General features: G+C 55.0%; 11 protein-coding genes across 11 annotated transcripts; 5 read left to right on the top strand and 6 right to left on the bottom strand.

The window, feature by feature from the left end:
* Positions 1-201: 201 nt before the first annotated feature.
* Positions 202-1102, bottom strand: LMH87_010270 (uncharacterized protein; the record flags this gene model as incomplete). Its single annotated transcript, XM_056197404.1, has 2 exons — positions 202-1027; positions 1080-1102. 2 exons carry the CDS (start codon positions 1100-1102, stop codon positions 202-204), a joined length of 849 nt encoding a protein of 282 aa, XP_056054456.1.
* Positions 1103-1556: 454 nt separating this feature from the next.
* LMH87_010269 (uncharacterized protein) lies at positions 1557-2288 on the top strand (the record flags this gene model as incomplete). The annotated part of the gene is made up of 2 exons (XM_056197403.1): positions 1557-1860; positions 1939-2288. The coding sequence occupies 2 exons, from the start codon at positions 1557-1559 to the stop codon at positions 2286-2288; spliced, it is 654 nt and encodes a 217-aa protein (XP_056054455.1).
* A 1008-nt stretch (positions 2289-3296) lies between these two features.
* On the top strand, positions 3297-3752 carry LMH87_010268 (uncharacterized protein; the record flags this gene model as incomplete). Its single annotated transcript, XM_056197402.1, has 2 exons — positions 3297-3591; positions 3658-3752. 2 exons carry the CDS (start codon positions 3297-3299, stop codon positions 3750-3752), a joined length of 390 nt encoding a protein of 129 aa, XP_056054454.1.
* A 330-nt stretch (positions 3753-4082) lies between these two features.
* On the top strand, positions 4083-4361 carry LMH87_010267 (uncharacterized protein; the record flags this gene model as incomplete). Its single annotated transcript, XM_056197401.1, has 1 exon — positions 4083-4361. One exon carries the CDS (start codon positions 4083-4085, stop codon positions 4359-4361), a length of 279 nt encoding a protein of 92 aa, XP_056054453.1.
* Positions 4362-4723: 362 nt separating this feature from the next.
* Positions 4724-7255, bottom strand: LMH87_010266 (uncharacterized protein; the record flags this gene model as incomplete). The annotated part of the gene is made up of 1 exon (XM_056197400.1): positions 4724-7255. The coding sequence occupies one exon, from the start codon at positions 7253-7255 to the stop codon at positions 4724-4726; it is 2532 nt and encodes an 843-aa protein (XP_056054452.1).
* Positions 7256-8191: 936 nt separating this feature from the next.
* On the bottom strand, positions 8192-10353 carry LMH87_010265 (uncharacterized protein; the record flags this gene model as incomplete). Its single annotated transcript, XM_056197399.1, has 4 exons — positions 8192-9750; positions 9797-10113; positions 10163-10193; positions 10272-10353. The coding sequence occupies 4 exons, from the start codon at positions 10351-10353 to the stop codon at positions 8192-8194; spliced, it is 1989 nt and encodes a 662-aa protein (XP_056054451.1).
* Positions 10354-11790: 1437 nt separating this feature from the next.
* On the bottom strand, positions 11791-13512 carry LMH87_010264 (uncharacterized protein; the record flags this gene model as incomplete). Its single annotated transcript, XM_056197398.1, has 2 exons — positions 11791-12869; positions 12924-13512. The coding sequence occupies 2 exons, from the start codon at positions 13510-13512 to the stop codon at positions 11791-11793; spliced, it is 1668 nt and encodes a 555-aa protein (XP_056054450.1).
* A 982-nt stretch (positions 13513-14494) lies between these two features.
* LMH87_010263 (uncharacterized protein) lies at positions 14495-15418 on the bottom strand (the record flags this gene model as incomplete). The annotated part of the gene is made up of 3 exons (XM_056197397.1): positions 14495-14940; positions 14997-15119; positions 15169-15418. The coding sequence occupies 3 exons, from the start codon at positions 15416-15418 to the stop codon at positions 14495-14497; spliced, it is 819 nt and encodes a 272-aa protein (XP_056054449.1).
* Positions 15419-16532: 1114 nt separating this feature from the next.
* Positions 16533-16817, top strand: LMH87_010262 (uncharacterized protein; the record flags this gene model as incomplete). The annotated part of the gene is made up of 1 exon (XM_056197394.1): positions 16533-16817. The coding sequence occupies one exon, from the start codon at positions 16533-16535 to the stop codon at positions 16815-16817; it is 285 nt and encodes a 94-aa protein (XP_056054448.1).
* Positions 16818-17735: 918 nt separating this feature from the next.
* On the top strand, positions 17736-18582 carry LMH87_010261 (uncharacterized protein; the record flags this gene model as incomplete). The annotated part of the gene is made up of 3 exons (XM_056197393.1): positions 17736-17814; positions 17879-18004; positions 18119-18582. The coding sequence occupies 3 exons, from the start codon at positions 17736-17738 to the stop codon at positions 18580-18582; spliced, it is 669 nt and encodes a 222-aa protein (XP_056054447.1).
* A 179-nt stretch (positions 18583-18761) lies between these two features.
* Positions 18762-24328, bottom strand: LMH87_010260 (uncharacterized protein; the record flags this gene model as incomplete). The annotated part of the gene is made up of 3 exons (XM_056197392.1): positions 18762-24012; positions 24062-24108; positions 24161-24328. The coding sequence occupies 3 exons, from the start codon at positions 24326-24328 to the stop codon at positions 18762-18764; spliced, it is 5466 nt and encodes a 1821-aa protein (XP_056054446.1).
* Between the last annotated feature and the right edge of the window lie 1857 nt (positions 24329-26185).

Raw genomic sequence — 26185 nt, 5'->3', positions numbered from 1 at the left:
AGGTTAGAAAGCCAATAAAAGTTTGCTGCCCCATCCAAGTCATCCCTCACCTCGTAACAAGAAAAGTGACGTGGTATTGTTTTTTCTTTATATGAAAAGGAAAAAAAAAGAAATCTAGATTGATTGTAGAATAATACGCCCCCAAACGCCGTGCCAGTTCCATGCTTTTTCGGTTCATAATCATCGCCCGCACTGCTTTCCTCAAAACGCGATGCGGCGCTTGCGGCCCGTGTATCTGGACGTGGCCTTGACAATCTTGCCCTTGCGCTCCATCTGCTCCTTTTTCTTGACGATCCACGCCTTGCTGCCCTTTTTCATCTCGCCCCTCTTGTTCACCGCCGCAAACTTTCTCCTCGCATCCTCAACGTCCACATTGTCCATGCCCGCCACCACGCCCGTGATGTCGCCCCCGCCCTCACCGCCGCCCGCGGTACCAACCGTCAGGACCAGGTACAGCTTCACGTTCTTGGTCCCCGGGTCGTCCTCGAGCAGGCCCGCGCCGAAGCCGGCCCTGACGGCGGCCTGCGTAATCATGTTGCGCTGCGTCTCGTTCTTGGGGTAGAACTGGCAGACGGCGCGGCCGCCGCGGCGCAGGGCCGCGTACAGGCCGTTGAAGAAGCGCGCGAGGCGGCCGGCGGGGGAGGTGTCGCTCGTCTCGGCGCTGCAGAGCCACTGGATGGCCGAGATGCTGATGGCGGCGTCAAAGGCGCCGGCGCGAAAGGGCACGCCCTGGCCAATGTCGGCGAGCACCAGGTCGCCCTCGACGTCGCGCTGCAGGGCGACGTCGAGCATCGACGGGGACACGTCCATGCCGATCCAGGTGTGCGGGCCGCCGTCGGCGGGGGACACGGCCGACAGCATCTCCCCGGAGAGGCCGCTGCCGCAGCCGACGTCGAGGATGAGCGAGGGGCCCTGCAGGTCGAGCAGCTCGAGGGCGCGGCGGGTCATGGAGGCCTGGATGTTTTGGATGCGCGACGAGGTGGTGTATTTGCGGGCTTCAATGTCGTCGTAGTGGACGTCGGCCGCGCTGAAAGAGTTTAGTTGTGCACTTTTCCGGTTGTCTTTGGCTCGTGGCTTACAGGGTATCCTCGGGACGAGACATGTTGGCGGCTTATTCGATGATTTTAGTTGAAGGACGGTAGTCAAGCTGCTGCGCCAACTTGGCTGGAGTGTTAAATAATTTCGTCGTCGTGATGCTTGTCGTAGCCTCAAAGTCGGTGTCGCTGCTCGGGCCGGGCCCCCGCTCAACTTTTTTTTCGCGTGCGGTGCTCCGCTTATCGATAAGCAACTTTTTGGTGGCGTGTCTTCCATTGCGCATCTCGCTGCCTCGTCATCCCTGAATCTGTCCGAAGCTACCTCTCCTACCTTTGCCTCCTTTGAACCAGCCAACCCTTTTTCCAATTCCCGAAGCTCCCGTTTACGCGACAACTTTCCTCAGGCCATGCCATACACTCATTAAAGGCGCCTTACTCTTCTTCCATTCGCTCCGATATTATATACAATTTCTTTTCTTTTTTTTTTTCCTACTACCATTTCGAGCTTTCCAGCTTCCAAACATGTGGATTCTTCCCCTGATCGGCTACGCGGGCGCCATTGTCGGCTTTGGCTTCCTGACGCTCGCCATCGCGTCGGGACTGTACTATCTCTCCGAGCTCGTCGAGGAGCACACCGTCATTGCCAAGCGCCTCCTTACGCGCACCATCTACACCATCATCGGCGTCCAGGTCACGCTCTTAATCGTCGACGGCTTTCCCTTTTGGGCCACGCTCCTCGGCATCGTTTCGCACGTCGTGTACCTGGGCAACATGCGCCGCTTCCCGTTTGTGAAGCTGTCGGATCCTCTCTTCATTCTCTCCTGCGGTATGCTTTGCGCTCTACACCCGCCCCCGCGGTCCCCTAACCCTCTCTCGTCCCCCTTCTAACACGCGCCCCGGGCAGTCCTCGTCCTTGTCGACCACTACGTCTGGTTCCGCCACTTTTCCGACTCGCAGACCGCCTCGTACCAGCGCGCCTCGTACTACGACGATGTCGAGGTCCCGAGCTTCACCATGATTGCCTCGTACTTTGGCCTCTGCGTCTGGCTCGTCCCCTTTGCGCTCTTTGTGAGCCTCTCCGCCGGCGACAACGTCCTCCCGACCATGGGCACCGAGCCCGCACACGACGGCGGCAGCGGCAGTGCTTTCAGCGCCAAGGCGAACAGGCCCCAGGGCATGATCAAAGCCGTTGTGGACTGGGCGCGCGATACGATCGGCGAGTTGGCGGGTGCGCGCAAAGAGAGCAGGTTCTAGGCTGGTGCTGTATCGCGATGGTGGCAGGTGGCAAGGAAGTATTCGCCTTGTGAATTGGTCCGTCGGCGATCTGTATGAATGGCCTGGCACTACACTCTTGATCGATTGCGTTGTCGCATCTCTGGGCAGCCGGGGGCTGTGATAGATCTTGTATCAAAAATCCGCGCAGGACGCACATTACTTAATGATAATGAAAACACATGAAGAGATCACCTTGCCAAGCTGCGTGAAACCTCGACAGGAGTTCTATGAATAGCAGCACGTGGTAGCTATCTTGCGGTGGCATCCATTTTTCAGTTCATTAGAGAACATATTAACCTTGTTTTCTCGCCATGGTCAGTCAAGTACACTAGCATTAGGCTATATCTCTACTCATATCATACGCAATCTGTTTAATGGAGGGCCGCTATGGACTGGGATATGCCGGCTCGGACTCGACTCGACACTCCACACTGCCAGAGTCCGAGGTCTGACCCACCAGGCCGGCCGTTGCGTGTAAGGCTGACCATGACACGGCCGCTTTATTTAGCACAGCCGCCTCGAGCCACACGGAAACTGGACTGGATTAGTGCTTCTCTTGGAGAATATTTGGTGTATTTTGTTAGCAGTCCGAGCTTGAGATATGCGAGGCTGAGGCGATGATCGAGGCGTTGGCAGCCGCGTCAGCACCCGCCGCGTCCAAGTAGACGGGCACAGGACATTGGCCACTGTCGTCGACTGCTGGGGACTTGATGGGTGGCTGAAGTAGAGCAATCGAGCGCCTTTGAATTGCCCCCCGTGCTGATGCGATCTCACCCTCAATCGGACTTTTGCACCGCCCACCAGGGAATACCCCACGAGAACGGGTCCGAGAATTGCTGCTTCCGCTGATGATGGTTTCCGACGTAGAAGACTGTATATAGTATTAGCCAGGACCAGTTGTAAAGAAAGCAGCACTTCAATCCCATCATAGTCCAGAACCCTACAGTCCTACGATTCCCCATCTTCCTCAATACCGCCCAACTCGCCATGCTGTCCATCCTCATCTTCGTCGCACTCGCCAGTGCCATGCCCATCGTCTCAGAACCCGCTCTCCAACCCCAAAACACCACAGATCCTTCCAGCCCTCTTTCGAAAAGACTTGCAACGACGGCCATCAATCTACTTCAGCGCTCCGTCTGCGAATCCGACGCCGACGGCATCATCGCTGCCGACTGCGTCCCCCACGTCTACTCCATCCTGCGCGCTTCTTTCGCTCTCTTCTGCCTCTTTGCCTTTTTAGTCCTTGTCCACGTCTGGCAAGCGGCCAGGTACAATAAAATCCGTACGTCATTCCTTTCCCTTGCTCGTTATTCGCCCGGAGGAAGCCAAGCTAACCTGGGATCCACAGAGTCCGTCTTTGGCACGTACATTGCCGACGACACTGGAGACCAGAGTGTCAAAACTCCTCCGTACATTCTGCTAGATGAGACTAATCTCACTTGACCAAAGGAGAATGCTGCCCATTTTCGAAAATTTCACAGGAGTCATGCCGGAGTGTGGCATGCTGCCCGGGAGCCTGCGTAACGCGTCCTTTGGTGGAGTCGAGCCTCACACGCTTACACTTAACCATAACGCTTACAACCACCACCATGACCATAATGCAGCAACCACATCGCCAACAAAAGGTATAAAACCTTTCGGCATCCGACATCCAAAAGACAAAACTCTACCATCACTCAACACAGCAAAACCCACCATCCTACAATCAATCAGACATACAAACCCTCAAAACACAAATCTTTGTCTTGCACAGACTACTCTCCCACTTACACCATGCCTGCCACCATCTTCGCCCGCGCCGCAGCCCGCCGCGCCGCCACCTTTTGCACCTCCAGCCGCGTCCTGAAGCCCTCTGCCGAGTCCTCCGGCATCAGCATGGGCACCTCCACCTCCTCGTCCCCTTCTACCGGCGCCACCTCCTGGGCGTGGCGCAACCTCACGCCCCAGACGCGCCGGTACGTCAAGATGGGCGCGGCGGCGAGCGTTGCCACCGACGCCTTTGTCCTGTACAACTACCCCGAGTGGGTTGGCCTGAAGAGGGCTTCGGAGTAGACAAACTGAGTTGGAGTTGGAGTTTTCTTTCTCGGTCGCTTTTTTTGGAATGGAGAAACTAGATTCAAGGTTGGAGGATGAGGAATTGGTTGTATGGTAAGATAGATTGCTTGGTTACAAGAATACTGCGTTTATATCGTTTGTATCCGAATACTGTGTATCAGTTGATTAATGTGCCATATTTGATTATACTTTGACTTTCACCATGGGCCTTTTTCTACGAGGCTTGCATCACGAACAAAGACGCAATTCGGTCATACTATAGTAATCGTAGTTCAATTGTACATTCTATGTATTCAAATCAAACGCGCATCCCACCAAAACGCCTACATGCAAGTCGTCCATGGCACCATCCCACTTCCTTACTGACTCCGCATCACCGCCGCAAGACGCTGTCTTGCGCTATCCTTGTTTCCTCTCGCGCCATTCTGCACCGGCGCAGCCTCATAATACCCATTCGTCTCCTCGTAGCCCACCTTTTGCGGGCGCGGCGGCGGCGGCGGCGCATGGGGCGGCTGCTGCTGCTGCTGCTGCTGCGTCGACGAGGCTGTCGTGTAGTACGGTGAGTCCCACTCACGAGGCTGGTCGTTATGGATGCTAGGCGTGGCAGGCGCAACTGGCGCCGAGGGCTGCTGAGGACGAGGGCGGGCGGTGTCTACGTTTTGCCGGGGGCGCTCATCCTGATAGCTCTGGCGGTTTGACTCCACGGAGCGCCGTGGTGGCGGTGCTGCTTGCGCCGCCGTCGACTGTCTCTTGACAGTGTTTCGTCTCGACGGTGCTTCGGCGTCCGAGTCAACATCATCGTCCGCCTCATCAGCAAAGGCGCGCAAATCACTCCGCATCGCCAGGCTAGCACAGATGCTCCGCGCCTCTTCGATCGCCTTCTTCTGCTCCTTGAGCGTCAGGCGGCGCTCGCGCGTCTCCTTGTTCTCGGCGGCAATGGACTCAATCGTCGCGTTGGGCATACGCAGAATCTCAACGGGGTTGAAGAGCCGTAGCATGCCAAGCAGCAAATGACGCTCGACAACCTGAGTAATGACGTTGCGCGTAAAGATGCGCGCCGTCAGGTCGTAGTAGATGAGCATCTTCTCCAGCACCTCCTCCGCCTCGGTATACGTGCCGCCATTCTCCGTCGCCTCGGCGCGCCACCTTCGCAGACGCTCCTCGTATTCTGGATCATAAGGTTGAATCTCCAGCTCCATGTCGTCCGTCAGGCGCGTCAGCTCCTGGTCGGCCCGCTCCGTGAGCTCGCGCATCTTGGTCTCGAGAAAGTGGTAGCGCAGCGGGTCGCGCATGCGCATCGGCCAGATGTGGCGGATGACGTCGGCGAGAAAGTCGCTGCAGATGACGCTCAGGTTGTCCTTGTACTCTTGCGCCAGCACGGGCCAGTTGCGCGAGTAGTCCTGGAATAGAATGTACGGCGCGCGCGGGTTGGAGTCGAGCGGCAGCTCGTTGCCGCGAATCTGGCGCAGGAGCGGCTCGACCTCGTACTGCGCAAAGTCCTTCTTGCTCTGGTCGCCGACAGTGCCGGCCGCAGTGAGGCCGTTGACGGCCGCGGGCTGGGCAAAATTGACTTTGCGGCCCTGCTGGCGAAACAGACGCGAGAAGCGCTCGCTCTCTTCACGGACCCGGGCGCGGAGCTTTTGTGAAGGCGTGCCTTTGGGGCTCGATTGCCGGGCAAAGAAGCGCTCGCCGAATGGATTCTTGTAGTTGCCGTTGACGGCGGGTGTGACTAGATTGTTGGAAGCGGCAAACAGCTCGCCCATCTCGAACCGCATCTCCTCCACAGTGTCCTTGCCTTCGCCCATCTCCTTGAGTTGGCCGTCGCAGCGCTCGAGGGCCTGCTGGATCTGGCGGCGGAGACTCTTGACGTGCTTGCCAATGTGACGCTGCAGCTGGCTGCTGAGCTTTTGTCGCAGCGAGGACACTCCCCACATCTGCGGTGGCAGATTGGCCCATTTGCCACGAGTGAAGAACTCGGCCTCGCGGCGATCGCGGTCCGCAGCCGTAGTCCACTGTTCGCCAGGGCCGGGGTTGAGCAAGACGTACCAGCCTAGCTTGAAGTGATTCTCGTCGTCCTTGTTCATAACGAGCTCCACAAACTTGTCTTCCAGGCCAATGCCCTCAGTCATATCAGGCTTGGTCAGGACACCAATCGTTCTGGATCCGTTGGGATCAAAGTGGCGAGCCTTGGTCAGAATCGGCGCCTGGACATAGTCATTGTTGCCGCCAATAACGGCAAGAATAATTGTTCGGGAGCTCTTCATATAGCGATCGGAGAGATGTTCGATGGTCGCGATATCGGCCTCGGATTGGTCGCGGTTGGCGACACGAACCAGGCCCGGCAAGTCGACAAGTGTAAGAAGCGGCATCTCTGGGCCCGTCTTTTCCACCACCAGAATGTCTCTGGCCGCAAACCGCCCGGGTATATTCTTGGGCGCAATGAGCTCTGTGGCTTCGCGCATCAGCGTCTCAAAGGGCATGTCGCCGGTGACGTCGCCGCCGTACTGCAGCAGCTTGGTCTGGTCATTGTACGGCCGTGTCTTGTCGGGAATAATGGACACCTTCAGTCTCGTCTCCTTTGCTCTGCGAAGTCGAATCTCGGTGGCGAATCTTGTGCAGGCTCCAGCATCGCGTGGAAACGGTGTGCCAGAGAGAGCCTCGAGGACGGAGCTCTTGCCGGCCGACTGGTCGCCGACTACGACGATTTGCGGAAGCTTGACATTGTCGAGCTGCGCAAACTGGAGCTTGTCAATGAGATTCAAGAGCTCCGTCTGCTCGTGTGCGAGGCCCTGCGTCTCCAGGGAGGATTCAATGGTCGGCGCCATGTCACGTCTGCGAGTGCCGTGTGATGATTGTGAAATGTTGTCGTCGGATAGGAACAGAGAGCCCATCTTGCAGCTTAGGGATTCCTTATAAAGTCTATCAGTCGCAAAGGCCCCAACATAAAATCACAAGCCAGGCCTCGTCATCTATTTATATGCCCCTACAGAAATGTACCACGGCCTCGAGCGGACTGCGTCATGTGTACGCGGCCTTCCCAAGAGCCGTACAGCTTCCGAGCCGATTGCCACCTCAGCTGTAACATATCGAGCTGCGCCACTGGAATTTCTCGCTCCATCCCGCTCATAGGGCCGCGAAGGGCGCCGCCAGTGTCCGAGCTGGCCATTTGTTGGGTGCCTGGGCGAGATGACGCAGCGATGGCGACAAGCTTAAACGGCAGCCTTAGCGGTGGGTAGTGTGGCGCAGCAGGGTCTGTGGCGTGCGGCCTCCAACCGGTTGTTGGCAAGTTGTCTGCTGCCAAGTGTGGCGCAGTTTTGGGTAGGCACATGGGCGGCGGAGCGAGAACCGTTCTTCATCGTTCAGTTTCACATGTCAATATGATATATTTGTAGGCCAATCGTACGTGATGCGCATATTTGTCTCCCATAATTACGAGTGTCACCAATCGCTTAGTCCTACTCTTTCTGCCACGACAGAACAAGCGCAGGATACACAATTTCCACTTCAGTAACCCAAGGAGAGAAAAAGATATGAAAAAGGACGCTTTATTTACACGTTTCAAGCCGTATATCCTATCGCGAACTCATCTCTGGGCCATCTATCCGACTCTCGTCTTGTGAACAATTTTGTATACCTCTATGCGCCTCGTCTCCTTCTACCAGCTATCCTCTGACAAATGCATGGGATACCCATATATATACCTGCCGTTTAACCTGGAGTGGAAACAAAAAAAAAAGATGCCCTGCTGCCCCTCTGACAACTCATTCATGATCTTCATTAAACTGCCTTTTCATGCAACGCCGGCCTTCTGTTCACGATGCACCACACTATTGTGTCAACTCCTCCTCATCTAGAGGCTCGACGCGTACTAAAATCTCCTCCAGTAAGCCCTCCAGGAAGTTTCCTACATCCCGGCCCATCCCGACGGGCTCTGCCTTATCGACGTGGTCAATCTCCTTGCACACGTGTGCGAGCTTGTACACCAACTTGCGCAGCTTGTCGTGCGCCACTTCCGCTCTCTGCTGCTTCACCGTCATCATTTGCTCAGCGGCAAACGCATGCTGAAGTCGCTCTTCCCGCCTCTTAAGGGCCTCCTCTAGCGCCGGGAATATGACATCGTTGAGCGCGTCCAGCTCGCCGTTGGGGTTAGCAGGTGCCGGAGACGGGAACGATGATGGCGTGGCAAAGTCTGGCGCTGGGGAATGCGACTTGACAGGTGTTCTGACTTGCGACGCTGCCGATTGCGGAGATGCAAATTGTGATTGTGATTGTGACGAGGGGCTGCCTCGGTAAGGAGGGATTTCCTGCAGGTGAATCGGTCCAATGCGTGACGATGGCCTCGAGTCTGGATTTTGTTGTACAGGCGGCAGCGGCTTTTCCGCGAGGGGCGCTTTTCTTTCTGGCAGAGGTGAGTTATGGGTGGGGAACTCCAAACTCAGCACACTCATATCTTGCTGTAGCTGGGCCTGCAGCTCCCGGTCATAGTCAGGAGATTGGCCTTGCATGACTGGGGGTAAAGGTTTTGAGCTGGTCGGTGTCTCGGGCAGCAGATGTTTCGCCGTCTTCATGGGGCTTGCCGGCAAGGGGACCCTGGCGGGCGACTGCATTCCTGGCGGCACCGGCTTCCGCTGCGGGCTCGACTGTCTCGACGTGGCCTTGACGGTGTCGCTAGCATCGAAGGCAAAGTCACGCGCCTTGGTCGGGCTTACTTCGCGTCTCGTCTCACCGTAGTCATCCGAGTTCTCAAGTGATCTCCCTGCTCTCGCATTTCTGCCCTTGTCTGTGAGGTCGTTGAGGCCCGGCCGCGGCACGATGCCGCCACGGTCACCAACGAGCCGGACGGTCCCGAAATCCCACATGTCCTCGTCAACCCTCTCGCGTCTGGTGGGGACACCTGCCGAGGCGGCGTCCCAGTGATCGTCGTCATCGCCTTTGTGCGTTGCCGACCAGCGGCTATGACGCTCAATCAGCTCCGTGAGGTACGTCGTCTTCTTGGCTCTTCTAATAAAGGGGTGTCGAAGCAAGTCCTTTGCGCTGGGCCTGTCTTTGGGGTCGCGCTGCAGGCAGAGCTCGATAAAGTCCTTGAATGCCTTGGTGAAGTTTCCTTCGAGACGAGGCGCCGGGTTCTTGGGGATGAGGAAGAGAACCTTCATGGGGTGGATGTCGGCGTAGGGTGGTTCGCCGTTGGCCAGCTCGAGAGCGGTGATGCCGAGCGACCAGATATCGGCTTTGTGGTCGTAACCCGATTGCTTGATGACTTCTGGCGCCATCCAAAAAGGGGTGCCGACGAACGTATTCTTCTTGGTCATGGTAGCTGACAGCTGGCCAGAGACGCCAAAGTCAGCGAGCTTGACCTGGCCAGCGGCGCTCAGTAAGATATTGGCAGCTACAGTTGTCAGTACAGGGCATGCTCGACGGAGTTGCAAACCTACCCTTGATATCTCTATGTAATTTCTTGTCGGCGTGTAAATACTCGAGTCCTAAGAGCAGCTCGCGAGTGATGATAGCAATGTAGTCTTCGCTGATAAGGCCAGGCTTCATCAGGTCCGCGCAGCTGCCGCCGGCGCAAAACTCCATGACGATCCAGAGCTCGGCACCCTTGGAGTAGGAGCCATAGTACTTGGTGACGTACGGAGACTGGAGTTCGGAGAGGATGGCGATTTCCTGAATAATGTCTTCGACCTCGTCTTCGGCGTTTTCAATGTCGATGACCTTGATGGCGACGGCCGCGCCAGTGCGCTTGTCGACGCTGGAAAAAGTTAGCGTCGTAGACAGATGGGGGAGGCGTTCATCCGTACCCTTTGTATACCTTGCCAAAGCTGCCTCCGCCTAGTAGCCGTTAGCATTCGTCCGCACTGAGCCGGATAGGTAGCTGCCGCCGGAGCATTTCGGACAGCTGTTGCTCACCAATGCAGTATTCCTTGGAGTATAGCAGCTGAGGGTCGAGGAGCGCCTCGTTAGCAACGTCCGCGTCGTGGCGCTCCGTCATTGTGGTAGTGCGGGCAAGCTCCCGCAGCTTGCTCCGATACTGTTCCAACCCGACCCAGGTTATTCAATTCGACGTCGGGCGTAGAGAGGAGAGGGAGAGAAAATCGTGAGCTAGGTTCGAGCGGTGACGGTTTCAGAGGACGAGGCTTTCGAGGCGCAGGATGCAGTATGCACGGCCCAGCAGCGGCATGCAGGGCGAAAGAAACGGGATTTCGACAAGACAGAAATAAAGAAAGGCGACCACTGCACAAGTGCAAGCTACGGCACGCAGCACCAACGCTCAGCTGGCAGCAAGGGGGGGCCGGGGGAGGGGGTCAAAGAAGGGGAAAGACAAATGACGGAAAAAGTCAGATGCAAAATTCCAGAGGCCAGATCCAAACGATCGAGAGAGACAAAGATCAAAGGGCAACGCGACGCAACGCAACGCACACGAGGTGGCGGTAGCAAAGCTGTTGGCGAGGCAAGAGAGTGGGGGTTTTGGCGGCGGCCGTGTTTACAGCGGCCGGGCTCCCAATAGCGGGGTGGCTTAGGTACCTGCGCCCGCTGCGGCGGTGCCCGGTGGAGGCATGTACACCTAATTACAGCGGGCTCAGCTCTGGAACCACGCTAAAAACAGGCACATTACAGCGAGGTATCCACTGTCGCACCATTGTCGTCACTGCGCACATGGATATGCCTTCTGTTGGGTAACTAGGCAGTGGTAGATAGTTATGAGGGCGTCTGAATCATATAAACCCCATCTCGGTTCGCCTTCTCTACCTCTATTTAGCCTCTGTTCCCTGAGTACCAGCCTCCGTGGCCATCTGTTATTGATTGGGTACGATGCATAACAAACAAAGCTCGCCTTGGAACAGCCGTTCCGTACCTTAGCTGTGCCCCGCCATGACAGCCAAGCCACAGCCCGCCGCCACATCCGCTGGCTCTCGACCGCCTGTGTTGCTGCATTGTAAACAACGACGCCCGGACAATCGACAGCCAGTCATTTCCCCCTCCCATCCGACAGGATCAAGCCAGAAAGAAAGAAGAAAAAAAAAACCAAGCTGCCTTGATCTGCCTCGAAATTACTCTCATGCTATCGCTCTTTCCCTCGTTGTCTTTGTCTCGTCTACAATCCCCGGTCGCGCACGGTCTACATATGTCAGTAGACGCCAGGGTGTTCGCGCTAGTTGACACGGCCAATCTGATATTCATTGTCTTGTTCATTTCGGGATATATTTTACGATGTCGAGACTAACCGCTGCGCAATCAATAAAAAGATAAGCAGCCAGCTTCCGCCCTCCCCCGCAGGCCAATAAATGAGCAAAAGTCTAGGCTTTCTGCAAGCCACTGCGTCTCGGTAGTCTACTCTCCTTGCCCCGGACCTGTACTTCATGTAATCCGTCGTTGCCGGTAGCTTAGGACAGAGCCTAAAACCGCACGCCCAAAGCCCACGATCCAACTAGTCCTCGATGAACTCAATCATGACCGTCCCCTGCTTCAGTCCCGCCTCCTCAATCGTCGCGTCCAATGTCTCCATCAGGTCCTGGCCCTGCGGCATCTTCTTCAGCTCAAACACCACGCCGTCTTTGCCCTCGAAAGGCTCCGCCTTGAGCCACTCGAATAGCGTCCGCACGGGGTCCGACACCTTGAACCGGCGGATAACGCGGCCGTTGGCGTGCTTGAACTGGATCCGCGTCGTCGTCGCCGGGTCGTTGGCTGGCTCTGTGTGTGGATTCGTTGACGAAATCTGCGCAAACGCAGCTGAGCCTGCATCAACCTCTGCCGCATCCTCCATTGCTGCGTCTTCCACGTCCTTGCTCGTGCCAGCCTTGGTGTAAGCGTCCGGATCGTGAACATTCGGCGTCGAGCTCGAGTTACCGCCGCTGCTGCCGCTTCCGCCCGTCCCAGGCCCCGTCATGCTGTTCTTGAGCGCCATTTCCAGCATCTCTTCCTCTGTCATGCGGTCCACGTCCACCACGGCTGGCTTGGGCCCGCTAGGCTTGGCCACGGGGTTCTTGCTGTTGGCCGCTAAGCTGTACCGATCCAAAAACTCGGCAAGTTCGGCGTGGAACTCGCGTGCAGTCGGGAACGGCCGCCCGGTCCAGACTTTGACCTGCTCGCCTGTGCGCGGGTCGATGATCGAGACGTGCGGGTAGTTGTCCGGATTCTCGTGCGTGCGGTTGGGAAAGTAAAACGTAAGATACTCCTCCGCGTCGGGGTAGTCTTTGTCATACTGTAGAAAGATGAAATTCTCCGACACCAGGTCCTTGATGGACTCGTCCTTCCAAATGTCGCGGTTGAGCGCCTGGCAGTTAAAGTCGCTCATGTCCTGTAAGTTGACTAGGATCCATTTCTGGTCGCCTTTGCCAAGCGTGCGTGCCTCGTCCCATGACATGCGTACCATGAGTTCGTATGGCGGCCGAAACAGGTCCTGGAGTCGCCGCGCATGCGTGCCGTTGGCCGCTGTGCTTGCCGACGGCGGGCCATCCGCCCAGATACCCTGTGCAAACGGACCGGCTACACCACTACCGCGTCCTCCTATTCCTCAGTTAGTTACCGCCTTCTTAATCAAAAAGGTGTTGGTAGTCTTACTAGCTGCCGGTCGGCGCCGGCGAAGGCTCTCGAGGAAAGCCGCGTTGTCTTCTGGTCCCCAACCAGCCTCGGGGCCCACGAGCGTCTCCGTCGTTCTCGCAATCGGTGCGCGCACCTCTGACTCGGCGGCCGGACCACCCTGTTGGTAAAGCTCTTCCTGAAGTCTTCTGGCCATGGCGGCGTCCTCGTCCTCCTGTGCGTAGTTGGCCGCCAGCGCCGCGGCGTGGCCGTCCTCATCGTCGTTATCCTTGTCATCGGCGCCGCTGTCTGCGTCGTGGAAGTCTATATCGTCGTCGTCGTCGCTAGTAATGTGTATAACGCCGCTAGAGTCCTCTCTAGAAGCACCCAGTCGGGACCGCGATGATGATGTAGCCGCAGGAGCCGTTGCCGCCGAAGGCCCGCCGCTGCTGCTGCCGCCAGCGCCAGACAAACCGGCGCTCATGCCAGATACCAGCTCTGGATTTTCAAAGAAGAGGGCCACAGCACGCTCGAAGTCGCCGCCGGCGATCTGGAGAAAACCGCGAGCGACATCGGTACTTGAGCCAGTGATGCCTGCAAAGTTGCTGATATTTTCCTCGTCCACGTCCATGCTGAATCGTGTTTCTTTTTCCAGTCTATGTATCGTTTTCTATGCGAATCGTCCCCTGCCCTTTCGATGGTGGGCACACGCCTCGTAGTTTCGGCGTTTTGTTGGGGGCGAAGAGGGTTGTGCCGCCAATTCCGCGCCAGTGGAAGCTCACAGGTTCGGGGTGGTTGGAGCTAAGCGCCAGGAAGCCGTCTTTGCGAATCGCGAATAATGTGAAACTCGCTCTTAGGGACCGTCGGCCGCGCGATGGGTGGTCGAAGTCGGGCAAGCAAGCAATGTGAGTTGAGAGAAAAAGAAGAAAGGTTCGTGTGGCGAGGGCAGGTGGTTCCGTTTCCAGCGGGCGGGTTAGGCAGTCTGTCGCCTGTGGCAAGGGGTGCGTGAATCACCAGAGCTACCTATGATGCAATGAATCAGGCGCTCGCAAAGATCATTACCCCCAATATCGTAAAAAGATGTAGATGCGAGAACGAAACGGCATCTGTCGAAACAAATGGCGGGACTCGCTTGAACAAAGAATAAGCTTGGCCCTGGTTGCTTTGCCCCTCATCAGTGAGCTCCAGTGAGCGTAATCGCGAGTCGCCAGGCACCCTTCTGGCCCGCCTGCATGACGCAACAGTCATGCCCCGCCACGGCTCGCCGACGCGAAGCTACCCTACACCTACACATTCGCCGACACTGAAGCAACATCGACGTCACCAAGTGCCATCTCGACTCGTAGTGAGTTTCTGTTGCTTAATCTTCAAATGTCATCTCGTGCTTTCGAAAATCCACTTCGGACACTCTTCTTATGCTTGCCGAGCTGCGGTCGTTGCTTTCTGGACCTTTTGGCAATCGCCTTGTTACTTATCCTTGAGGACGAGACAATCAGTGGAATAATCAATTATCATAGACGTGGTTGCGCTCAAAGAAAAGAAACAAAAAGAAAAGAAGCAGAGTACGTGCATTGAGACTCTCCTGGCTGGCTCTCTGCGCCGACTTGTATTCATTAATCTGCCTCTTGGTAGATGGGTGCTCCCTCGACCTTGGTATAAAAGTCCAGATCCGTCCGCGCTCTGTTCTCATTCCCCCACTGCCGAATCTTCTCAAAGCTCCTGCACGTGTGCGTCGTGTGCGCATTCCCTAGATACCTCTTCCGTCTCTCACTCCACTCCCAAAAGATGGTGCTCACATCCGAGTGGCACTGGAGCGACTGCCGCAGCTGCTCGTAGCAGTGCTCAAAGTGGACGACATTGTCCCTGCTCTCGGCCGACCCTGATGTCAGATCCTTCGGGTAGACGTCCGGGTACACGAGCTTGCGCATCATGTTGAGGCAATGCAGCTGGTGGAAGACGTCGAGTGTCACAATGTAGTGGCTCGGGTCCTCGTTAAACGGCGTCGTCGCGTTCGGGAGCTTGGCCGCCATGGCCGCATCGATTTGGGACACGGCCGCTTCTAAGACGGGTGCTTTGTTAGTTCAGGTTGGTTGCACCAGTGTGGACTTGACGTACTGCCGTATAGTTCTTCCCACTTGGCATCGACTTCGCCGGACGAGCCCATGTACGGCGACGGGTCTCCTTTGAGGCCACCTGTGAAAAGAACCGTCTCATACTCTATGACTGACTGTGCAGGTGCTTGAAAAGGTCAGTTGGGTTGTCATTGTGATGTGACAGTAGTACTCACAGTATATCTCATTGGGTATGTACGCCTTCTTAGGGCCCAGCCCGAGTAGTCTCCAATTGGCAAAGATGGGTATCAGAACTGTAATATTGAGGACAGAAGATAAAATAAACCACTTGGCCCATCTATCGCGCCTTGCCGGCGACTGTGATAAGTCCAAGCTGTCTTTTTCCTCGTCGGCCAGGAACGGCACCTCATCCGAAGTTCGACCACGCGTTCTGCCATTCATCTTGTGAAACAGAGCTCCAAGCATTTCAAAAATTCGCGATACGCTCACAAAATTTACAACAGAACTTGAGAGCAACAATTTGAGCGTTTCTGCAAGTCTAGAATGCTGAACGAGCCGGGCAGCCCAGCTTCGTATGCACGCATTGCGTGGCGTTCTGAACGAGCCCATTTACGCGTCCATCTTGCAGCTGCCGAAGGATCCCCTCAAACGTTACTTTTCGGGCTGAGTGCGGCGACTTCTTCTTGAGGAAAAAAAGTCGACAATAAAAGACAGGATTGCATACTACGTATGACCTGCCCAGCCACACGCTTACCTTCAGCGAATCTGCTGCCGGCCATCTAGCTATGCCAGCGGGGGAGGAGAAGGGATCTCCACTGCCTGGCATGGAAGAGAAGCCAAGCAAATACGACATGCATATCGATTTGTATTAAAAGTTCGGCTGGTACCGTTTTCGGCAGCAAATTTGACATGCGGGGGAAACGACGTCGGAGTCTTTTGGTGGGGGCAAGCCACCGGAGGGTGCTGACTTGGGCCACAAAGTCAGCTCGCAGCTGGCGAGGAACTGTAATTGAAGACTTTTAAGAGTTACTTTGTAAAATGTATAGAGTCTGTGATTTTGAATCATGTATTGGGCTGCTGGGTAACGGGCACTTTGCGAAATCGTCTTGCTGCCACTTAGCATCGCTAACTTGTTCAACCAGACGAACGCTACAAGGCCAATCCGCAGTCGCCATCGCTATTAAAGACACTATCGTTAATGAAGATTTCCAGAAATTAATTGATAGGGATAAGTAAATCAATATTCTATGCCGGCGGCAAGACGTAAAAAGTGTCCGAACCTAGGCTGTGGCTGTCCATCCCTCATACTCTACCCTAATGGGCAAGCCTCGGAGCTTTGTGCGACAAGGAAGAGGTAGCCATCTGACTGAAACGAGTATTGACTCTGATTTACCGCACTGTGCACAGCAATGAACGTATTGCAACGTTGCGCGGCCCCGAGATGCCTTCAATCAGTGCTTCAATTGAGAGGTACATATAGCTATAGAGATCCAGGATGTCAGTCTCCTCAACAGTCTCATCAATAACGCAAATCATTCAATCAAACCACTAAAAAACTTTTTTCCCTTTGCTCAAAGTCATGAAGAGCTTTGTTCCCATCGCACTTGCGCTCTTTGGCGCCGCCCTCGCCGCGCCCGTCGACACCGAGGGCGTGCAGGCTGCAAAGAACCCCGACATCCTCTACTTTATGCCCGTTGGCTGGGGCAAGCGTTCTGCGGAGAATGCTGAGAAACGCACCGAGATGGCTATTGAGAAGCGTGGCGAGGTAGATGCCGCCAAGCAGCCCGAGGCCAATGCCAAGAACCCCGACATTCTCTACTTCATGCCGGTGGGCTGGGGCAAGCGTTCTGCGGACGAGGAGTAAAGCTCTCGCATGTCTTCGACGGGCGGAGATCGCATGGGAAGGTGAACGACATAGATCGGTCTGGTTACAGCATGGCAAAATTCTAGTAGTAGATACGATATATAGAATCTCCCCATAGTACGACTTATAAATGAAGTTCTACCAAGTCATACAAAGAGGTGCGAGCTTGCGAACTTTTACAAAACTTCAAACAATAGTAAAGAAAGATAGCTGTGATCTGTGATTTTTTTGCGTCCTCAGAAGCGGCTCTCCCCGAAATCATTTTTTGTCGTGTAAAGGTTTGCACTGCCAAGCTTCGCCTCCTGGGTACTCTGGCAAGTTTGTTCCATTCACTTACACGGAGGCCCATGGACGACGGCAACGCAACCCCGCCACCAAGCCAGTCTGTCCTCTTTGGCAGCTTACACACAGCCGAATGCACGAGAGCGACGATCTACAAACGAAGCTCACTCTGAAGCGGGCTTGGATGTAACCTTACAGCCAAGGATCAGGATGCATCGTGGCGCACGCAAATCAGGCTGCCAGAATGTCGGGGTCGACAGGCCGGTAGTTGGGCCTACTAGGTGGGGAGCATGCATACATGTATGCATGCCGCCATCCTATGTTGCAGCCGAGGACCCCGTCTTATTCAGAACCGTGAATACTACTCGAGTCTGTGTGTCAGAAAAGTCTCATATCCTTTTTTTCACTTGTTATTTCCATTCGTGTGATTCTTATCTATGCGGTGACTTCATAAAAATGCACAGAGACCACGAGCTGATCGGTGGCCAAGACTCGCCAGACACGGAAAGCCTCCTCAGCGAGGACCTCCACCCGTCAGAGAAACAGCTTCTGCGACCGGAGTTGTCAGCCCGGTCAAGACTAAACAGACATGTAAAGACGTGGCTACATGCTGTGGCAATTGTATGGTACACCGCCATGACCATTGCGCTCTATACATGGAGCATCCGGCTGCGCGCGGCACACAAGTGCGCGTGCGAGACGGGCATGATCTCGTGTAAGCCTTTTGTCACTTGCGCATGATGAAAAGGCAAGTAGTTGGGCTAACTTTGTTCTCGCAGCACCCGCGCAAAAGGCCGTCGAGTACGAGACGCTGACCATAACGCACAACCTCGACAACTCAACCAGCAAGTACCGAGGCGAGCCCAGCCCCACGATAGACGCAGCTTGGGACGAACTCCTCCAATGTCCGTCTTCTTCTTCTTCTTCTTCTTCTTCTTCTCCTTCTCCCTCTTCTTCTTCTTCTCCTTCTTCACCCCGCTGCTTTCCCAGCACGCACTTCCGCTGACGACAGAAAGCAGACAACAACATCCGCGTCTCCTCCGCCGAGCTTCTCGTCGCCAACCTCACCTCGGTGGCCCTCCACGACACCCCCTCCGGCGACAGCCACCTCGTGACGCTCGACGTCTACCACACGCTGCACTGCGTCAACCGCGCGCGCAAGGCCCTCTACCCGGCGTACTACACGAGCCCTAACCGGCCCGAGGTGGACCGCGCACACGTCGAGCACTGCCTGGACCTGCTGCGGCAGGTGCTCATGTGCCACGGCGACGTGGCGCTGCACACGTACCAGTGGCGCGACGACGTGCGCGTGCCGTGGCCGACGTTTGCGACGACGCACCAGTGCACGAGGTGGGACCGCATCGTGGACTGGTCGCGCGGGAGGAGCGTCGAGTCGCTCGAGGGGAGCATCCTGCAGCATCCGACGCTAGGGGTGTCGTATCCGGTGGACGAGAAGCGGCGTGCACAAGGGAATGAAGAGTGAAGAGGGAGGGGGCATGGCAAAGAGTATCTCAGAAGCTAGAAGTCCCGGAGTCCAGCGCCTTAGGTAGGTGACTTTGTTAGACGGTTGTAACAATGTGCGCAAAAACTTCGAGGAGGCCAAACGTGTGATGAATCCTCTTTTATAAAATGCATTTTATGTACTTCTATGTGCTATGAGCCCTAAGCTAGCTCATCCAGAATTCTTTTCCACAGCCGCTGCAAATCCGTCGCCCTCTCCTCCTGAATAGCCCGCTCCACCAGCTCACGAAGCTTTCTCTTCCCGTCTGCTGTCATCACAAACACACCAGCCGCCTGCGCCTTGAGCGCTGCCGCCAGTGCGTCTATGCGCTGCACGCGCTGCGGATGCGTGCCGGTCTCCGCCTTGTTTAGGTCCAGGCTCTCCAGGTACTTTGAGAACGTGGCAGCGTTGTCCGTCGCGTTCGTTGCGCTCTTCAGTTCGACAGCCTCTGTCATAAAGTCGGTGACGCACTTGTACCACACTTCGCGCTTGATGGAGCCGAATTTGTCGTGGGAGAGGTATGGCTGCAGCGTCTTGATGACAGATGCAGCAACAGCAGCAACATCCCGTGTCGACGCCCGCGTGTAGCCGCGCGCTATGGCCTCGACGCCGTTCTGCGCCGTGTCCGGACTCTTGTCCTCCTTGGAGTCCACGTCCATTTTATCTTCGTCGATAAAAGCATCCAGGTGCGGAGTCACAATGTCGGTTATCTCGCTCAGCAGGTCCAGGTCACTTCTTGCTTGGGCAAACTCCCACAGGCTGTGAAATGCGTGTGGTCGATATTCGTCATTGTTGCGCTTTGCTTCTCTGATAGCCACCTTTTTCATCTGCGCAGCAACCTCCTCATTGTTTCGCCAGAATACGGGGCCACTCTCGACAAATTTGGGAAACGACGCCAGCACCTTTTCCTTGCCGGGAAACGTCTTGAGTGCTAGCGCCTTGTCAAAGACAGGCCAGAGAGCTTTGCAGTTGGGTTCACCAATACCACCTGTCGTGTTGGTTGCACTAACAACGTCTGAGACCATGGCAGCAATTGTGAATGCGCCTGTGTGTCTGAGTGCCCATTGCGTGGTGGCTAGACAGCGCTCAACCAATGCAACAATCTCTGGGATGTATCGCATGACAGTGCGGCTACTGCCGGCATGCTGGGTCCAAACCTCCTTGAAGACTTTGCTGGTATACTCGTCCGTATCATGAGACCCAAGATATGCAAAAGGCAGCAGGTCGGCTTCTTGGCTAGAGAAGTGGTCGGGCGAGATCTTAGCCAAGGAGACTACGACATCTGATATTTTTTGGCGGCGGCTCTCGTCCTCGCCATTGAAGTACAACTCCACCAAGCCGCTGCAGAAGCGCCGTCTATCAGCATCTCCCACTGCCCGCATAATGTAAGCAGCTGCTCTGGCGTATGCCTGGCTGACTTCGTCATTCTTATCCAGAGTCTGCTTTTCAAGCAGCTTTAGGAATTTGCTTGACAGTGGCTTGATGTCGTTGGTGTGTCGCGTAAATAGTGTAGTCAGTACACGACTACATCCAATCTTGGTAGGCATACCGATAGCGCTCTTGATGGTGGCCTCGAGCTTTGGCGCCAATTGCAGCATGACGTCGGCGTCTATAAAGCGCAAGCAGTTTTCGATAGCCTCAGAGATGGGAGACTGATTCACCATTTGCGATCGAAGCTTGTCGATTTGGTCACGACTTTCTTCACCGGCTCGCTGGTAGTGCCAGTTGACTTGCTGTGGCTCAATCGTGCTCAACAAGCCGAGCATGTGAAAGACAATCTCGGGAATAAATGGCCGCAAAGAAGCACCACCGTGCTTGCAAACCTTCATGACAGTAATAGTGGCAAAGATTTGCACGTCTTGCACGGTATTTTCGATGCCCTTCTCGGATAGCAGGAAGGGAAGTGCTTCCTTCATCATGGCCTTGGCGGCTGCGCTGTGGTTGCTCTCCTCCAGCTGGCGCACAAGGCCATTTGAAAGGCCCATGCAGAGCTTCAGTGCCGCTTCGCGGACACTACCTTTCACATCATCAAGAACCTTGAGCGCTGCCGTCCAAATATCCCGATAGTATTTCTCATATTGAACAAATGGCCGGCCATGGACAAGTTCGGCAACGGCGGCGCAGCTGGCTTCTCGCATGCGCCACTCGCGACCTAGGATGCTCTTTAACAAATCCTCCATGATGGCGTCAAAATGCTGGTCTATTGTGGCATTCGAATCTTTGACTAAAGACTTCCAAATGTCGTCCATGGATCGTTGGACATTGGAGTTTGGGTCGAAACGGTATCTGTAAAGCTTTGGGTACAATTTTGGGTCGACCTCGGATTCTGAAAGAATATTGCTCAGACCAAAACGGCCAAAAGCAGATCGGGTTGACCAAGTTGCGGCGTTGGCAGCAAGAGACATGAATTTGTACACCAAGCGCTGATCACCGACTTCGTTTGCGAGGCTGACGATGTCCTTGTATGATGTAATGGAGCTTCCTTCTCCAGTAGGCAGAGCACCAGGCTCAAACAGCTCCGTGTCTTCCTCTACCTTGAGCTGGGTGCTAGATCCAGTGAAAGCCGACACAAGGTCCTTAACCAGTGCGGACTTGAGATCGGCATCGCCCCTTTCGTAGACGAGGGACAGACCACGGGAGGCTGTTTCCTGCACAAGCTCATCGCGCGCGTTCAGCAGGCGCATAAAGGCAGCCTGGGCCTCTCGTAGACGGGACTGAACCTGTTCAATGTGCGAGCAGTATTGAACAATACAAAATAGCCAGATTCCGGACGCTTTAAGAAGTGATGGTTTGGTGCCTTTGCAGTCAGCGAACAGCTTACCAAGAACGGCGGAGATGATGGTTCCCAGCGCCTTGCTTTGAAACCCATTGCCCCGGCACTCCACGTCTATGCCCAGTTTGACTTGATCAGAGTCCCATCGAGCAATGGCCGCTGTGACGGCCTCTCCCACGGTGAAGTGGATTTCGACCTGCTTTAGTTCGTGAAGTGCAAACAGCCCTGTGAGTATAGTGCCCAGTGTGCCTTGCTCCCATTCTGGAGCGTCAGAGGTGGTGCCCTCGATTTGGCCGACGTCAATCGCAGATGCGAGGCGGCCAAGCGCGGCAATGGCACGCTCGTTGCCCTTCTTGGCCTGTGCCGAGAGTTTCTTGATAATCACTTCCAAGCTGTGATCGCCGTCAGACGAAGGCACAGACAGCTTAGCAGACCAGAGTTGAGCGAACGAGTCCAAAGCTGCCTCGAAAAGTGAAAGTGGTGTTGATTCATCCGACAAATACGACAGTGGATACGTAGTTTGTGGCAGGTCGCGGTTGTAATAGACACAACGAGACAGTAAATGACCAAATGCCATCAATGCACCTTCTGCAGCATTCAGATCAGGGCCAGCCTTTCTTTGCGCGTTGCCAAAGAAGCTATGCAGGGTGACTGCGAAATTGGCGACAGCATCGGTACCATTGACTGGATGCGCGGCCAGTATTCCAACAGCTTTGGCGGCCAGTGTTCTAATCTCTCGATTATTGGATTTGACAAGAGAAAGTAGATTTATCGTCTGCCCAGTCAGGTGGCCGATGGTCTCGGCTGGGGCAAGAGACGCCACTTCAACAAAGCAACGGATGCAGTCTTCGACGATGGACACGTCTTGGACGAAGGCACCATCGAGACAGGTTTGGAGATAGAACACGAGCTCTTTTGAATCCACCTTTTGCAGATATGCGCGAACTTGATTCTGGGCTGTCATGTCGTTTTTCAGCTGTGCACCCAGAGCTTGCATCCAGTCTGGCTGGACAGTGAAGTCATTCAGCGCTGAGAGAAGCATGAGGTTCTTGCAGTACTTGAGAGCGACAGGGAAGGCAAGAATTCGCGACCCATGAAAGTTTTGAAACACTGGGCGCAACGGTAGCGTCGGCAGCCCATTTACGGACTTTCCATCCGCCACAGGGGCAGGCTCAATGAGCGAATCAAAAAATGCCACCGCCATCTCCTTCCAGTCAGGCATTTTGGTATTAGCCTGGCTGTGAGCTAAATAAGTCCAAGGATCAAGGCCTTTATGGCCCTGTTCGATGACATCGTTGCGTTCGTTGTACTGACCAGCGATGGCCAGAATGTCGATCCACCGGGCGTATACATCGGAGAACGGGAGGCATTGGTTCGCCCACTTGACAACGGCATGGCGGGTGCTGCGAACGGCTGGAGGCTCGTCAGTCAGCGACATATACGTGAGCAACATGGTTCTGAGCATCATGTTGCCGGCCGTGTCTTTGGGATCAATATTCGCGGTCAGGCTGGAAATAGCGCCGTCGATGTTGACGATGGCGTCGTTGGTAGAATCTTCTGAAAGTGAGCGGAAGAGCCAAGCCGCTAGGTTGAGCTTGTCATCTGTTGACATGTCCGAACTGCGGGCCAGCAGCCCAATCGTCTCGTACGCGCGCGATCGGAGGTTAATTTCATCAGCGGTGCCGGATTCGCCGACAGGCCAGCCTTGGCTTTCAACGTATTCGCGCATCTTTTGAATGAGCTGCGGCCCAATCGTGAAATCTTGCTTGGAGGGGCCAATCTGGGCAACCCAGGAAAGGTATTGAAATAGCGCCTTGTGAAGCTTAGTTCGTTCTAGAGTGCTCGATGGCTGTAACGCGTTGGAAGGCGACCCTTCCTCTACAGGCATAAAGTCGAGTGTCACGACGTTCATGATATTGTCTGTCATGGTTGTCGAAATGGCCGATTTGGTCAGCATGCCGAGGATTCGAGTACGATTGGCGGCGGGGAGCACAGCATGGGCAGCAAACAGGCGCTGTACGAGTGCTTGGTCTTCCAACGAGACGGAGGTTCTCTTTATGATCTCATCGCCCGTAGAGGCGACTCTGCCGTCAAAGCTGGCAGCGGCATAGAGGGCAGGCAGGAACTTCTCTTCGTCGGTAAAGGCGGCACTTGCGAACAAGGTGACCACTTTGACTTTGAGCTCAGATATGCGGCGAAGAATCTTTTCCATGTCTGAGCTTTCGGCAGGGAAAAGAGCTAGCTCCGAGCTCGTAAGTGTGGCATTGGACTGGGCCAACGTCTGAGAGCCCGATGTGGCTCGGAGTCGAAGGAAGATGCCGAGCACGTAGGCGAGATACTTGGCATCAGCAGCGTCTTCGAGTCCAAGGGCCTTCCTGAAGGCTTCATCATCTTTGCTCCCACGCGGCGGTATTCTCATGTCTAGAATCAGTCGGAGGATGATGTTGATCATGGTCGCTGCCCGCGGCTGATTTTGGTCTGCCACGAGGCCTTTGAGTGCGACAGGAAGTAGATCCCGCCGATCCTCCACATCGATGCGATCGAGGCTGTGCAATATGAAGGAGAGATCCAGCTGCTTGATGACAATAGAGTCGGTTGTCTTGTACTGCTCCAGCAGCGCCTTGACAGGCAAGATGACTCTGTGGCTGGTAAGCAACTAGTCATGGGCCACAGCTTGGTGTTACATACTGTGGCGGCTGAATAAAAGTTTTGAGACGAGTCAATATTTGGATAACCTTGCGCCATGTTAGAATATTTCGCAATTATATCAGGGCCAGGTCTGCGTACCCTCCCGCGAACACTGGCATGGTCGCTGGCGGCCTTCAATATAAGAGGCGCCAGATAGCGCTGTAGAAGCTCATGAAGCTTTTGCTCCTTGTTGGCGACACCCAAAATTCTGAACTCGACAGTCTCGACGAGCTGCAGCTCTTTTTTCTCTGTGGACGACGCAGCCATCACGGTCCGACGAAGGCGTTTGCGCGGGGGTAAAATGCTGAAGTGATGTTCATAAGCAATGCGGCAATGTTACGCTTAACATGAAAAACGCTGAAAAAGCCAATGAAGCGAACGAATGAGTAGTATTTTACGCTACAGACCCTTGGAGATGGCAAACAGCAATCTCCACGACTGGATGATGCAGACAGCTGTCGCCTGGCAGGCGACAGCGTTTACGACATGGAATTCCTGACTAAGCAATTTTGCCTCGCCGACAGCCGGCACCGGCGAGTCTGCTCGCACTGGTTGGTATACAAAAACCATCAATTGATGAGCTGGGTGCGATGTATCATTCCGTACGAGACAATTGGCTAGGATTGTCGTTGGTACTGTTCGCCTGGCCAAGTGTAGATGGCCAAGGCCAACTCTGTCGCGTCGAAGCAACAGTAGTTGGTCTCGGCCGGCGTGACCCAAAGCAAGCCAGCGCTGTAAGCAGCGCTCGGCTGCATTGCCAGGGTGGCGCTATTTGCTCCCCCAACACGGAACACTGAGCGTAGAGTAAGTAGAAGTCTTGGCGCGGCTTCAAACATAATGCGCCAGTTTTGAAAAGACAGCATAGTCTGGCTTCCCGGTTGTCGGTCGTGGGACAAGACCTTGTAGCTCCTAAACTCCTGTTGAGCTTCTGACTTGCAAGGCGCCAGGGTTGAGGATAGGCTGTGATTCTTACTTTGTGCCCTAGTTCTTTCTGTCATTGCTGTGACCCTATTGTGGCCAGAAAAAGTTGCTAGTCCATTTCGGATAGCACGTCAGTTAGTTTCCCAATGGAAGGCGCCACAGATCTGTACGAGTAGTTAGACCACCATTGACTGCAAGACCACCGGTAGTCTGTAGACACCTTGGCACTCATCCGATAAAAGCTGGTGCCCCACCAACTGAAAGGCACAGAGAATACTACTGATAGAGGAGCATGCTGGCCTCTAGGGGGATATTTGCAGTTGAGCGGAAACTGTACTGGCACCACATGGCTTCCATGACGAGGGCTACCGTATTCAAGACAGAGCTGCATGTCACTTGCGAATACGGCGGCAGGGAGGCAAGAGAATTCCCGCAGGTCAAACTTCAAGAGCTTAGGATGCGGGCAGCAAAGTCAGTCGTCGAAAAAAAGGCACTATTTTAGTGTCAAACTACTCGTCCTCCACAAGCTTCCCAAGTTGCTGGAGAGCGATTTCATTTGTTGGCCGGCTGGACGGCTGAGGGGCGCTGGCCAGGGGTGCCACACCTCGCATCCAGGAATTCCTTTGGTGCTCGATGCTAGCAATGCGCTGGCCCGGCGTGTTTGGTGGCTAGCCAGCTGTGAAGCGGATGAGCCACCCCTGACTTTGCCTAATAATGTTCACTTACTTGTGCAAACCGCTCAGGTTGAATTTTGCTGGCATAGCCTCAAGGCGTCGGTCTTTCATGCCATGGCAGATGATAGAGAGTGAAAGTAAACGGAAATGTGCTACGAGGGATGAAGAAGCCAAATGGTTGGGGCAAAATCAAAGGTTGTGGTCGCATGACGACTGGAAGGCATTGGATGGACGAGATGCCATGTCACGCAGAAGCACCGAGGCGAATGCCTGTGCAGCTGTAAAAGTCGACCATCTCGGTACTAAAAAGCCATTTAGGTTTAGTTTTGGCTGGTGCGGCAAGGAGGGCGATGAACCCATGTCCATGATCCATCGCATCAGATGCTAGATTGCGCACTCCGCGAGATGTACAGGCTGCGCAGCAGACGGGAGCGTATACGCGGTTTTGGATTTGAATTGGACACAGCAGGGAGGCAACAAAGCAAGCGCTTTGGTGGTGCTGGGCGTGGAGACAAGACAACGAGATCAG

This window comes from Akanthomyces muscarius, chromosome 5 (genome assembly GCF_028009165.1).
Source record: "Akanthomyces muscarius strain Ve6 chromosome 5, whole genome shotgun sequence".
In the NCBI taxonomy this organism is placed as follows: domain Eukaryota; kingdom Fungi; phylum Ascomycota; class Sordariomycetes; order Hypocreales; family Cordycipitaceae; genus Akanthomyces; species Akanthomyces muscarius.
This window is presented reverse-complemented; position numbering and strand designations above follow the sequence as displayed.